This window comes from Pseudochaenichthys georgianus, chromosome 6 (genome assembly GCF_902827115.2).
Source record: "Pseudochaenichthys georgianus chromosome 6, fPseGeo1.2, whole genome shotgun sequence".
Taxonomy (NCBI): Eukaryota; Metazoa; Chordata; class Actinopteri; order Perciformes; family Channichthyidae; genus Pseudochaenichthys; species Pseudochaenichthys georgianus.
The window spans coordinates 25,448,888-25,463,202 of NC_047508.1; the positions used below are offsets into that span (position 1 = coordinate 25,448,888).

A 14,315-nucleotide genomic window follows, 5' to 3' on the forward strand; every position below is an offset into this window, starting at 1 on the left:
CAAAGCCGCTGAGTGGACGGGCCGTAAGAGTCACGTTTTTGACTGTTGCCTGTCAGTTCCGTTGCTATGGTTCCGTCGTTATGTGTGCTGAAACGAGAGCCGGTATAATTCCACGCGCGAAAACAAAATAAAAATTGGAATACGTTATTTTAGTGTCTTAAAAGTAGACTGAGGTATGAAGGGTTAACGTTACATCTTAGAATAATTTGTAGCCATGTTATGTATACATACTAACACATAAGGGTATACTTAGTGTGGTTACTCCATGTTTACTAGCTATACCATTAACGTTACATCACTCTTTTTCACTTCTTACTCAGTCAGCCAGAGTGCAGATATCACCATTAGATTCACAAACCTGAAACATCATTCATTTCTTCACTGCTGGTGATGACATTGTTGTCAGCTGCTGATACTGCTGCTGCTGCAGCTTGTGGCGCCTGCTTCGATGAAGTTAACTTTCTAATATCCATAACTTTATAGGCTATTAGCTTAAAACTCATCAGGCACTAGTAGGAAGGATCACGGAAGGCTATGCAGTACGCAGGCTAATGTCCCGCAGCAGCTGCCTCTCTGGTGGACTCCGGTACTGCACATTACTCCCGAGACATTTAAAAAAAAAAAAAGTGAAACATCCGGGGCTTTTCAGAAAACATCCGGGGCTTGAGCCCAAGTAGCCACCCCCTAGCGCCGCCACTGGTGCAAACACTTAATCAATTGAAAAATATAAGTGTGGTGCCTTTTAGATACATAGTTTCAAATTATGTCTGCATGAACTTTATCCATTATGTTCTGAGTGATCTTCAAGAGTCTGCATTGAATAGGTCTTCTCAGAATAACACACTTAAGCATATATTTACTATTTACCCACAGTGTCAGCTGATGAACTTCCATGTTATGACCACATTACATTAAAGTGAAATGGACTGTTGTCATCGCTATAATCAATAACTTTCATGAATCTAAAAGGATCCATTTAAAAGCTCTAGTAGTGATAGTTTTGAAACATGATCTAATAAAGACATTTTACAAACATTATCTAGCGGTGGTCATATTGAAACTGATACTACACATTTTGAAACTTAAGGTCTCACTGGTTTGTCAAGAGTCAAAAGTGAAACACGACTGCATATAACATTTGATTAATTAAATGCCAATAAGTAGTATAATGTTGCGAAGATTACTTTTGAAGACAATCTGTCTCGGGAAGTTTGGAGGCTTGTGGTTGGTTTACGGAACGCGCATCGTGGACGCGCACTGTGAGTCTACTTCTCTGGTACGCGCTTCGACGGACAGTTTGACGTGCGGACTTCTCCAAGTTGGTTGTGCGAGATCCTCTGCAACTTTATCCAATTCTTCTGAAACGCAAAAAGCTTCAAACGGTGGGTCAATATTTCTTACTTGATGTTATAACCAGAGCTGTTTTTATTTCTGTACATTTTAGGATTAGGTATATTTTTTGCTTGTTCAGCACGAGAGGGAGGCGGGGTCGCCTGCAAGGGTTTCTTTGTTCGTTTAGCTTTCACCAAAAATCCGTGGCAATTAGCGCATGGTTGTTGTTTGTGTTTGAAATGACAATAATCGAGTGACTTGTCATGTCATGTAAATTTATTAAACATTAAAACATTTTGAACTGCATGTGCTCGTGCGGAACAATGATCTGATGGGTTGCACAACTGGATCAAGGTGTGGTGATTTTACAATGTAATTAGTAAAAGCAAACGAAGAGAAATCATAACATCGTATTTACATGAAACGGGGCCGTTAGGGGTTATCATTTGCAAACGTTTTGAAGGCACGTCTAAACGTGTCAAGATTTGTTTTAATTAATGGAGTAAATACCTGAAAAGTAGCAAAGCAGGCATGCGAGAAATGATAATTCTAGTAAACGAATGCTTAAATCCCCTAACCACAACATTAACATTCCCTATATATACACGCTCAAATCCCTATTTGGCTACATGTTATGGTACATGCTGTACATGCGGCTCGGGAAGGGGATGAGAACACAATGTACCATAACCCACACACAGGGACATTTCTTTGCTCAACCAGTTTAGTGGATCCTGACAGAAAAAAACAAGTGTCTTTGATTACTTGTTGTGTTTTTGGTTAACTTGCTCAACTCTGTATTCATGAATTTGAACGGAAAGCTCAAACTTAAATGCAATTCTAGCACCAGGGACATTGCGTAATATTGAGCTGAAGAAAAGTTTGACTTGCACAACAGAATTTGACATTTTAATATTTCAAGTAATTTAAGTCTCATTTTTAACTCTGTACAGGTTAATCATGGGAAACCGGTTTAGCAGAACGCGAGAAGCCAACAGTGCCGAGGCTGCTGCTCCTGAGCAGAAGACTGCAGCAGAGCCAGCAGCAGACATCGGGATAACACAGGTTCAGGAGGCCATTAAGACGGAGGTTCTGGAGGTGGTGAAGGAGGAGCCAGTGGCACCAGTGCCATGTGCCACTCAAGAATGTTTGATTGACACTAAAATAGTAGATATTCCTTTTGCAACCCCACATCCAGCCGTACTTGAGCCTTTGGTCTCAGTCAGCGAACCAGAACCTGTTACCGAACCAAAACCTGTTGTTGAAGTTCAGCTTGCTCCAGCTCCAGAGCCTGTTCCCGAACCAGAGGCACTCCCTGAACCCGAGCCAGTTCCTGAACCAGAGGCACTCCCTGAACCCGAGCCAGTTCCTGAACCAGAGGCACTCCCTGAACCCGAGCCAGTTCCTGAACCAGAGGCACTCCCTGAACCAGAGGCACTCCCTGAACCTATGACAGTTCCCGAACCAGAGGCACTTCCTGAACCCGAGCTAGTTCTCCAACCAGAAGCATTCCCTGAACCCATCCCAGAGTCAGTACCAGCCCCAGCTGAGGTTCTGGAGCAGAAGATAGACCTGTTTAGCCAAGGGTCTCTCCCTGAGCCAGTGTCTTCTTCACTTCCGTTGATTGGCCTGGGTGTCCCTGATGTAACTCCTGAGCCTATTGACATTCCTCCCATCACCACCGCCATCGATGCAGATGAGGCTTCAGACATCCTGGTGACCGAGGTATGCCAAAACAGAGTTGTGGAGTCTGTGGAAGAGCTGATGGAGGTGGAGGCTGCAGATAATTTGGAGCAGCTTGCGAGTGATTTCAACGAAGAAAGTGTTTCTGGACTGCTGAAGAACTTAGAGCTGAAAGGAAATGACCTTGTCGCTGACCTCATTCCCAACGATGTCAACATCCCTGGTGACATGACCACCTCCACTGAGCTGATGTGAAAGCATAAAACAAAAAATGCGTTAAACAAGTGAATGGATACTTTTCTGTGAAACCATCTTAACCCCTTACATGAATTCTGTTTTTTCTAACCTAAGTGGCTACATTTAGGCAAACAGCTATTTCTCTTTATGAACCATATGTGCCAAAACACAAAACGGTATACTGGTGGGGCTTTAACAGCACAGGTTTTTTTTGAGTGTATTTACGTATATTGCTGGACAACAGAGATGTTTCTCTATGCAAATTCACCAAGCAAGATACAATGATGTTCTATTAATGTCCAGTATGTACAATTTAAGGGGAACTATTAGCATAAATACAATATGTTAAATAACTATGTTTTCATTAGTATATAATCACATTGAACTAAGAATGATTGTGTTTTTGTTTGCTTAAGATCAGCCCTTCATATCTAGGGAGCAGGTCCTCTTCGCAGAGTCCGCCATGTTGCACCGGCATATTTCTACAGTCGCTCAGAAAGGACAAAACAAATCAGGCTCTCGAGGGCCTTCCATGATTTCATTACCTGAAGGCAGGTGTAGTTCTCCAACACCTGAAAAAGGGAAGGGGGTGTGAAGGGGTATCGAGTTGTTTGCAGTCCCTCGCCACTAAATCTCACAAACTGGACATTTTTAAGAGAAAAACAAGCCATTGCTATATATCACATTACAGGAAGAGTACAAAGGGAAAGGGAAAAAGCTTGAGATAGATTTGTGGGTCTCCAGCACGCCTTGGGTGAATGCAAAACGACAGGCAAGGGACACTAGCAATGCAACCAAAGATGGACACAGTATATGAATACCGCTATACAGCAGGAAACAAATGTCAAATAAACTTTTTTGCGTTAAAGTAGTCATGTTTGAACTTTGTAATTTTCTACTCCTTATTGTATTTTCTGCAATACAATGATGGAATACTTTAACCCAAGTAGTGTCTTGATTGTAAAAATAAATACAAATATTATTCAACATATGTTTTCGTCTTGGTCCGTGGTTTTTATTTGTATTTGTTTCCACTTTTAACCGAAGAAATGTTTATGTTGAAGGTTTTGACAATGGAAAGTAGGACACTTTTGTAGATCATGATAAATATTTACCAGTTGTGAGCCCACAAAAGCTACAGTAGGATCCTCCCAGTGTTTGAATGTGGAATATGTACGAAGCGCAGAGCAAGGATCTGTTCGATGCACACACTGAAACAATTGGACCTTTCTCCATTATAGAGCATGTTTTGTAACACACAAGTACATGTGTAGGACACAGTGTACATGTGGAAATTGAATTCCAGCCAACACAGCACACATGCAAGAGACACAGTGCCTCTCTTCACAATCTCTCAGGAGAGAGGACGAGGGGGGGAGGGACAAGAATGGGGGGAGAGACGAAGCCACATTCTTTCCAGAGGAAGGAGGTTTTTCGGGGGGTCTGGGTCAAAAGTCGTCAGTGTGACTGCGTTTCAGTCCATGAGAAATCAGCTCCTCACATGCCTCTCCCACTGCCCTCACTGCATTGCTATCCCAACATCTTAACCAAGAAGTCAGTGGATTGGTATGAGAGGCCACGTCACCCTGCCTTAAAACGAAATTTAAAGAAATAACTCTTGACTTTCACAGGAATACAACCAAATTAAAAAATGTAGCTTCTTCTTTTAAATGTGTAAGTACACTAGTTAATCTATACCAGAAAATAACTGCATCATGGGTTTTCTCCAGTTTCATAACTAATAATCCATCAAATTAAGTCCCACTTAAAGCAGGCACATGTCTTATGCAACCGCACCTAATGTGAACAGACCACGCCTCATGGCAAGGCAACCGGGTAAATCACATGGTTTTGACAACACACTGATGAGTCCCTGTGGAAAGGGAGAGGCACTCTTCAGACACTGATCAAGCTAGCCTTTAGTAGGCCGAGCTGCCTCTTGACGCTCCCTGAGAATAAACAGCCTGATATGCACTATTTGCGATTCCTGTCATACCAGAGGCTTTCAGCTCAATACACACAAAGTGCTGGACTCCAGTCCCCTCTCCTCTTGTTGATTTCCTGCCTCACTTCAAAGTGTTGACTTTAAAAACAACTATTTGCTTGTTTGTTAAATGAACGTCCAATAATAATAGATCTGGTACACAGCAGATCTGCCCTGGCCTAGTTATGACAGACTTTTTTATGTTTGCCAATGTGTTTAGGGCTGAGTCTTTCTCCTGTCACAACTCATTAATGCCGTGTTGTTGCAATCAAATCTCGCACACCTTCATGTGGCAACACAGTGGTGGTGAGTCATCAATAGGTGGTGCTCCAACAAAAGAGGGATTTAAAAATGTCTCCTCTTCCCATATAATTCACACAAAAACTGACAATTCATCCTCACATATTCAACAATCTCAAACAGCTATTTTAATGTTTTAAATATAACAGAAAGAACAATTAGCAATGAAAATGCTGCAAAAACAAATTGCAAACCATAAACAAGTTATATAAATACAAAAAATACTAAATATCCTTAAATAAATAAATACTGAGAGAATAATATTATGAGCTTATAAAGCTTTGAAGTCAAGGCACTGAAAAACACTAAATACTATTATATTATATATATTATAAACTGATAGTACAATACATTATGAGTAAATGTATTACATGCTTTTTTGGGATTTTTTTTGTTAAAACAATAAAGTATTAAGGGAGGCAACGCTTTATTATTTACAGTTTGCCATCAACAATAGGCAGGGTGAGGATCTCAGGATCAAGAATATGCACAGCCAGAATTCTGCGGGCAAAAAGACAATCTGTCAGTTCATCTTTATGCAATTTGACATTCATGAAGGAAAATATCAAATATCTGGCCTCAAGGATTCGTTCTCTTGTTGCATGAGCCGTCTGTATTTCTTGGCCAGGTCCACATTGGTGCGTCCAGGTTGGAAGGGGTATGACCACAAGATGGAGTTCCAGGAGAAGCTGTACGTCTTCACGCCACACAGCAGGTACCGCACCTCCTCACTGCTGAAGTCTTTCCTTTGCCTTCTCTATGGATGACAGTCATGAAGGCAAAAGAGGAAAAACGTTGAGTAAAGAGTGGACAATGACGGACAGAAGAGAGTGGAATGATCGTTTTAATATACTGTTTGAATGATAATGTGGATAATCTTTCAAAAATGATAATTCCCTCTGATGTTGCAATTGTAATATTATTCAAAAGAATTGCAATTAGTCATTATTTTAGCCCAAATATAATACCTTTGCCTCTTTTATGAACACTAAATGCCTTCTCCACTGACACATGGACGAATGACTACAGATTTCCCAACTTTGTTTAGTTGCAACTTGTTGTAATACCCTTTGAAAATCAAGTTGTTCAAATTTGATGTTGTGTTATTCTGTTCCCATCAAAGCATTGGTTACAAAGTTACTTATAATTAAAAGGTTATGAAAGTCTTTCTGCTGATTCGTTCAGGAAGGCTCGGACATTTTATAGTCCAAGAGATGGTCAATTGAACATGATCATGTTATTTTCTTTATAAATAGTTCTCATGTAAAATTCATACATAGATTTCTGACAGAAAATATGATTTGAAACTCTTACAGCGGGAGAGTGTTCTGTGCTAGTCCTCAGATCATCATCAAGACTGTGATTTCCAATATTTTTGCCTTCTCTTCTCTCTGAATTTGAAACGTAGAACAGTACGTGTTTGTGTGTGAAAAAGAAGACGATGCCAGGTTGGAGTAACTCATTCTGTTACAACACATCAACTGGCCCCAGACATAACAGAATACTGTTTCTCTTCTCTTGCTCCTCGTTAGAGCAGTATTACATCACAAGTGATGACTAATATGGCTGCTGTGAGAACAACAATATAAGGGAAGAAGAACGACGGATCAAGGCAGCAGGCAAGAGAAAAGGAGAGACAAATGAAGACTGAAAAAAGTATGATATGTAAGAAGAGCAAGGTAAAAAAAACAGCGTTAAGGTGAGCTGTGCAGTGGAAGACACAACTGTTCTCAGTGTCAATGACACAACGTGAGCTTTGGAAACTACATTTGACAGACAGGTACAAAGTAAAGTACACACAGAAATACTGCACTGTGCCTCTGTGCCAATGCAACAATCAGGCTAAAGAAAGTCTGACCAAAAGAAAGAGCAGGGTAGACTGGAAAGCAGGAGAAAAAACAGGGTACATTGTCAAACATAGCAGCAAAATATATAAATATAATTGGTAATATTGAACGTCATGCAAGAACCAAGCATGCAATATCATAATGCAGAACATAGTAAAAGGCCATCTCATTTAAACATGTCACTGGCTGAATACAAAGCATAAGAACGCACCCTTTAAACGTCTCTCTCACACAGAGACAGTGTTATACAGAGTGTGAAACAGCTTAATACAGTTGTGTGGCTCTGAACCAGCTCTAGCCTGCCCTGTGAGAACACTGGCTGCTGTTCAACATTCCTTCTGCTCTTTTGTTTGTCTGCTGCCAAGAACACACTGCGGAGACAGCTCCCACCACTGGCTCTCCATCATAACATTCACACACACCTTAATCTACTGTAAACACCCGTATCTGGTAGCACATATTTACCTCCAGGAAGATGAGACCCTTTGAGGGGAATGAAGGTTGGACCTGTGGAGAGGAGGGATGAGATGCTGACAAACATAAAGAACAATAAATGATATGTTGCTATTTGTATTACACACATACCCATCCTGTTATGAAAGGTCATTATCTTCTTGTTAGCTCCTCTGCGCAGTGGAGTCAGAGTGATACCTATGATGGAAGAAAGCCAAATAAAAACCTACAGAAACGAGTGGCATACAGCAATAATTTGTCTGAGGCTTAGTTGTTGATGTTTTAGAACTACGTAGGCTCATTTGCTACAATCCTTAAACATTGGTGTGTTAAATAGCTGTATATGAATCCACTGCATAACTCTCACCATTGTGCCTCTTCCAGTGGTGTTGTGCCCCGGTGCTTTTCTTTGCTTCTTTACGTATGGTAGTCAGGCAGACATCTTTTATAGGGGAATAGAAATCAGACATTTTATAGCTGTAGTTAAAGACAACAATGTGTGTTTCATAACGAGGATATTAACAGAGCAGTTATGAAGTTATGGACAAGGAAAATAAATGGTTTTTTTTCACCATAAAAACAGTTTGGGCAACAGCCACATGAATGAGGCATGTTTACGGTCTGAGAGGTTTCCTCATAGTTAATCATCTCCAGAAAGGATCTCATGTCTTCACTTGTACAACATTTGCTATTTATCTTGACTGAAGTAATGCATGATGTTGAAGTTCAGGGTTACATGTTTTACAAATAAAGACTTTTATAGCTGTTAAGCAACAAAAGCATGAGTTTAGTCTAATACCCATAATTCAGTGCAGTGTAAATTAGGGGCAAAGTCCGAGATGATTCCACGCCCAGGTTTTAATATCTGCATTTTCTTTACCTGCCAAATGCATTAATATTCAACCCATCTTGCAGTCGCAGGTTAGCCAATGCTAGCATCACCAGGTTTTTGTGAGTATGGTAACATGTGCCAAAGAATTTTTTTCCAAAAATGCTAAACAAATCTCGGCAGAACATGAAGTCACATTTTCACAAAGCAATGTAAGGTGTAGACCCTTTACATAAAAAAATGATGTTATCATTATCATTGTGTGAGGGAAACATATGGACGATAGCATTGAGCTTCAACTTTATATTACACCATTTAAAATGGCTGTCTGACACACAACAACGTTCAAACCAAGGTCATTGCAACGTGAGTAGGAACCTCTGTCAATGAGCAACCAGTCATTTTCTTTTACTAGATGGATTTCCTCAGCAAAGTCAGATGATAAATGTTGCTTACGGTTCCAGTTTGCCCAGCTTCTCTGTGACTCTGCAGCTGAAACCCCGTCAGGTTCTGGGTCGGTTTGTCCTACAGAGTCGTCTTGGGGCTCTCTCCTGAACAGAAGGTTGCAGTGACGAGTCCTGAACCGCTCGGTGGCCTCCTGGAGAACTCTGTGCATCTCACAGCTCTGCTGGCAGGAGCTCTGGAGAGATGCAAAATTGCGACTAGTCACCTCCTCAAAAGGCAGCACACAACCTGAAGGAGAGCAAGAACAGAGAGGCAAGGGAATCCATTTACAAAAAAAAAACACTGTTGGCACGGTAATACTCTAACTAAATTACTATTTTTAAGTTTAGATGTAACAATACAAAGACTGAATATGTGTGGACAAAGAAACACAAAATGAACCTAACATATGTTATCATACTGACACAAGACATAGTAACAGTACATTAAAGTAAAGGCTAACTAAAATACTATGCTTGCTAAGTCCAATAACCACCATGTGTTTAAATAACATTGAAAACATTTTAATTGAGGGTTCTCTTGTTCTCCTACCTGCACACCGGATATGAGAGAGTGAGCGGCGCTCCACTTGGATCCCCCCCCCCTTACTCATCTCATGATCCTGCAACTCTTTACATGAAAAATATACTACTTGAAAAAAAACGTGTACAAAACTGCACATCTACTGAAAACAATAATGAAAGCAAAGAAGTGTAATAAAGGTGCTGGAGGTCTTACCCTCTTCATCAGCACATTTCATTTCCTTTGGTACACTGTGCCTCACTGGTGCTGGGGGCTTGAACAACTCACTAAACAAAAACGAGTGAGTGAAATGAGAAACAGTTATTATGAAAGCTATCTTTTACTTTGAGTGTTCTGATTAAGAAGTCATCGACAGTGAGGACCTACTCACTTGTCTGTTGTGTGCGGCTCTCTGCCTCCCTCTAGTGGCCGCCCATGTGAAGACGTGAGGGCTCCAGTGCCTTTGCACACTGAACACTCCACATCCCCTCCACTGGTTCTACTCTCGTCTTCCTGCATACTTAAACTGGAGCTCGTGTTCTTCAGTTGGCTGTTATTCCTGTTTTTGATCACATTTCTCAACAATTGAATTTTAACATTGTTGTTGTCGTCCCCTCCTTCTAACAGCTTGAGAGTATATGCCGTGGGAATGGTTCTGAAGCTCTCCTGCTGCAGAGGTGGAGGTGATGCTGGAGGCAGAGATGGTTGGCCTCGCTCTTCAGATGAATCGAATGGGTGTAGGACTTCCTGCTCATCCTCAGCCTCCTAACGATGGACGTAAGCACAGATAATGAGTCCCCTCGCTGCATGCTGCCTCAACTGTGGCCATGTGCGTGAATGCATATCTGACCTTTGCTGGTCTCTTCTCTAGCTGGTAAATCCTGCGCAGCAACTCTCTGGCTGAGCTCTTGAAGCTTTCCATGTTTATAAAGGGGTCCGCATGTTCTCCCTCACCATGTCTCACTTTCACACCAGGCACTCCCATGGACATGGCTTCAAAGGCAAAGACAAACAAGTCATTAATACTCCATATTCTAAATTCTACCCACTTCTGTGAAGTCACGATGATGACTTACTGGCCTGTTTGCAGGTCTGCAATATGAATGTAGCAGCCTTCCTAACCTCCTCACTTGTGTCCTCTGTGAGTAGGGTTATAATAAGGGGCAGACCCCCACACTGCACCAGCTGAAACTGGTGCTCCTCTATAGACAGGAAGAAACACAAAGTTGTAAAACCCACGTGGATCAAATAAATACTCAAGTTGTACTCTCAAGGGAAGGAAGACTGGAATAAACTGTAGCTGTGGATGAAATTGTAGTTGAAACACACTTCAACATAAGCAGAAATGATTATACATGAAGAGCCCTCTCATGTGGAGTCTCACCTGAAGCCTCAGTGCAGTGGCCCATGGTGAGTAAAACAGAGAGCCTTTCCTCGTGGTCCAGGTGTGGGCTAGCCAGCAGGGAGAAGAGGTGGGAAACCACGCCATACTGAGCCAGACCTGAAGCCAGAGAAGCTACAAAGAACAGATTGTGAATTGTAAAAGGAGACACTTATTTACGTTTTTAAGAGAACTGTTTGTTCATGTTTGTGTGAGGGTGATACGCACAGTTTTCTGTGATGCAGGCTGACAGGGTCTTGGATATAGTGACAGAAAGCTGGCACGACAACAGGCTTGTATCGGCAGCAGAAGCTAGACGGGCCAGTGCGAGAGTGAGAGTATCCAGACCGCCTGAGGCCGAAAAACTCTCCTGAACACAGGCTGCAGAAACAACAAAGTGATTAACATAGATTCATAAATATATTCATTCAAATGTTGGTGTCAATGTTGAAGGTTTACATAAACATTGACTCTTTTACTTACAGTTGTTGGCAACCGTCATTGCTATGAAAGAACATATGGGTTGAAAAATCTCTGTGGGTGGCAGCGCAATCTGCTGAAGCCACACTTGTATTACAGGAAAGGCTGCTACACAAATACGCTGACCCTCCTCTGGAAGACAAAAGAAACAACTCCAGATATAAACATCTCGTGGTTTTGACTTGAAAAAAGGGGAAATGAAAATATATATATTTTGTGGGCAACTTTTTCCCCACTCACTAACAATCTGAGAATTGATATTATATTTATATATATTTTAAACATAATAATGTTTGCTGTTTAAAATTAGATCAAATGCATATAATATGACCATCTTGTGTCAACTTTAGTAAATACAAAGCATCATGTTGCTGTTTCAAAGAGAAGCATGCCATGATCTTTATGCGTATAGAATCTGTAGTAGTTAGAAAAAGCACACAGTTCAAACTATTAATGGTTTTATTTTGCTCTAAATAGCCTTTATTTATTTAAAGTTTATCAGTTTGTACATATTTGTAACAATAACTGGTGTTCAAATATTTATCAGGTTTTTTTTTACCCCTAACATTTAGCCCTGCTAATGTATCAAGCACAGATGACTGATGTTTTTTTTTTTAACGGGCAAACTGAGATTTATTGGGGCATTATTTACCTTTCACCCCCTTAATTACTGACAATGATTGAAAGCAATTATCTGGAAGGCATCAATGTTTATCATATATTAACTGCTTAGTACAAAACACGAATACACAGATGACAATACCATTCTGAGGGTTGTTGACACATCCACAGAGAGCACTAGACACAGATGCCCAAAGCTGGAAGGTTTGAGTGGCATTAGCAGCTCTCAAAGAAGCCCCTGCGGAGAGAGGGGAAGTGGTCCTGCAAAAAAGCTCACTGTTAAACATATCTGTTAATCTTATATAAGTAAGGTTTTTTAAAAAGCATTAAAGGAGTAATTATGTTAACTTGAAATGAATGATGATGTCTATAATGTTTAGAATTGCAAAGTACCTGAAGAGATCGAGTAGTATATCAAGGCAGCTGGTGGTTTGGCTTAAAGTCTGTCCCGATTCTGCAACAGCACAGACAGAGAGATTCAAAAACGACTGTACATTTGATGAGATTTCAACTTAAAAAAACTATAGAACATGTCATGTTAACTAACAGAAAAATGTGTACGTAAATAGGACCACCAATTCTATAGCTTTAAATCATTATGTCAGTTGATGTGTCTGGATCTTACTGTTGTTGGCTACCAACACAGACAGCAGATACACAGACACTCTCTTCTGTGTCAGCGGGATGTCTTCCTCCACCAACAAAGAGGCAAGGTCTGCAAATGTCTCCTTTCTGCACAGAGAATTCTTGCAATACACTACAGGAAGGAAAGATACATAATATAGTATCAAAATGTTAAAAGGTGATATACTCTAAAACAACTTGCACATGAAAAAACAGTAACAGAATTGCTCATGCAGACACACACACGCCTACCATTGGCCTCTGCTAATGTGCAGAGTGTAAAGAGTGCAGTCTCCTTAACATCTGAACGAACAATACTGGATTTGGAGAGGTTGTACACAAATGCTACACCTCCCATTTCTCTCAGCAGGTCCACATTATCCTCTGAAATAATAAAAATGTTGTTTTGTCATACAGTGGATATGTATCATGACAAAGAGTTATGGTCAATATGTAAATTAGTCACTGACTTAAATGACAAGAAAATATGTGACACACAAAAATATGATTGAGGGAGATGGTAAGTGTGTGAAGGACATGGTTCAGAGGAAGGTAAATGATATGGATTTGTCATTGATAGTTCACCTCTTTTTTCACAGATGGAGTGAATGGTGAGAAGAGCTTGTTTCTGCAAATCGGGACTTTTCATCTGAAACTTCAGACACTCAAGCAGCAAACTGAGATCTGTCCTTACGGCTGAAAGCAAAACGATTACATCAGCGAGACTTTGTAAACCAGACAGACATGAATATGTAAACGTATACGCAAATTCATTAACTTAATGACTTACTGTTACGGTTGCTGGTGCAAACCACTGTAGGCCTACTATCCATTTCCCTGTGGAAACGACTCAGTTGTTTTGAAGCCATTAACAACGCTTAAATACCACCAAGGTAACAATATGGCTAACCTTATATTTCACGTTTATCTCCTGTTAATCATCACAACAAACTCAGGCCAATCTAGCGTTATTTGCGATAAAAATAGGAACTGCTATTTCATACCGGCTAGCTAGCTAATCAAGCTAACATAAAGTAAATAGTATAGCTAACTTTAACGTGTGGGACGACAGCAGCTCTTTCAGAGTAACATTTTTCTTCACGCTTTTGTTCAAACGTTTGCTCCAAAAGTAACGTCAGCTAAACCTGACACCCACTTACACACAATTAAATAAATTAAGGTGACAACATATTAGCGTTAGCCTAATTGCCAATGTTAGCTACTGTTGGAGATGAAAGTTAGCAAATTGCGTTCCCATAGTAACAACCATGTGAAAGATCAGATGGGGCCTTATATACATGGGTAGGCCTCAGTTGTGTAAGAAAAATATTTAGAACATGTTATAAAGGCTCTTTTACATGGGTAGGCCCCAGTTGTGTAAGAAAATGTTTAGAACATGTTATAAAGGCTCTTTGCTTGTTGTGTCAGAAGGGACTTCACTAATTTATGTAAATGCATTCTCATCAAAAATCGTACAAAAAATGCGTTACGTAGCCTTTGAGATTTTCCGTTGCTTTATTATATTATACGAGTATTATATTATTTGTATTATATTAGTTTACATTCAAATATATGCAA

General features: G+C 40.4%; 2 protein-coding genes and 1 long non-coding RNA gene across 4 annotated transcripts; 2 read left to right on the top strand and 1 right to left on the bottom strand.

Annotated features, from left to right (window-relative positions):
• The first annotated feature begins 1,272 nt into the window (after positions 1 to 1,272).
• On the top strand, positions 1,273 to 4,243 carry LOC117448202 (E3 ubiquitin-protein ligase RNF12-B-like). Its single transcript, XM_034085382.2, has 2 exons — positions 1,273 to 1,382; positions 2,286 to 4,243. Exon 2 carries the CDS (start codon positions 2,293 to 2,295, stop codon positions 3,268 to 3,270), a length of 978 nt encoding a protein of 325 aa, XP_033941273.1. The 5' UTR covers positions 1,273 to 1,382; positions 2,286 to 2,292; the 3' UTR covers positions 3,271 to 4,243.
• A 1,703-nt stretch (positions 4,244 to 5,946) lies between these two features.
• On the bottom strand, positions 5,947 to 14,234 carry terb1 (telomere repeat binding bouquet formation protein 1). Of its 2 annotated transcripts, XM_034084733.2 has the most exons (20): positions 13,528 to 14,234; positions 13,323 to 13,433; positions 12,990 to 13,121; positions 12,739 to 12,870; positions 12,507 to 12,567; positions 12,256 to 12,374; positions 11,496 to 11,624; positions 11,241 to 11,393; positions 11,016 to 11,147; positions 10,708 to 10,833; positions 10,482 to 10,624; positions 10,023 to 10,396; positions 9,848 to 9,918; positions 9,662 to 9,739; positions 9,122 to 9,358; positions 8,204 to 8,278; positions 7,969 to 8,034; positions 7,849 to 7,890; positions 6,851 to 6,927; positions 5,947 to 6,293 (listed from the first exon to the last, which is right to left on the bottom strand). In XM_034084733.2, the coding sequence occupies exons 1-20, from the start codon at positions 13,604 to 13,606 to the stop codon at positions 6,102 to 6,104; spliced, it is 2,529 nt and encodes an 842-aa protein (XP_033940624.1). In that variant the 5' UTR covers positions 13,607 to 14,234; the 3' UTR covers positions 5,947 to 6,101. The 2 variants fall into 2 exon arrangements, with proteins under 2 accessions (XP_033940624.1, XP_033940625.1); XM_034084734.2 differs by lacking the exon at positions 6,851 to 6,927 and having other exon boundaries at positions 6,162 to 6,293.
• LOC117447829 (uncharacterized) lies at positions 9,333 to 13,424 on the top strand. The gene is made up of 3 exons (XR_004552274.2): positions 9,333 to 9,423; positions 10,259 to 10,408; positions 13,337 to 13,424. It is a non-coding gene; the product is annotated as an uncharacterized lncRNA (long non-coding RNA).
• Positions 14,235 to 14,315: the final 81 nt, after the last annotated feature.

Excerpts from the sequence above, each read along its gene's own strand:
- LOC117448202 (XM_034085382.2), top strand. The coding sequence starts at position 2,293 with ATGGGAAACCGGTTTAGCAGAACGCGAGAAGCCAACAGTGCCGAGGCT.
- terb1 (XM_034084733.2), bottom strand. The coding sequence starts at position 13,606 with ATGGCTTCAAAACAACTGAGTCGTTTCCACAGGGAAATGGATAGTAGG. Across the intron at positions 13,122-13,322 it reads CTCCATCTGTGAAAAAAGAG|AGGATAATGTGGACCTGCTG; the intron begins GTGAACTATCAA and ends TTATTATTTCAG. Across the intron at positions 12,871-12,989 it reads CACATTAGCAGAGGCCAATG|TGTATTGCAAGAATTCTCTG; the intron begins GTAGGCGTGTGT and ends TCCTTCCTGTAG.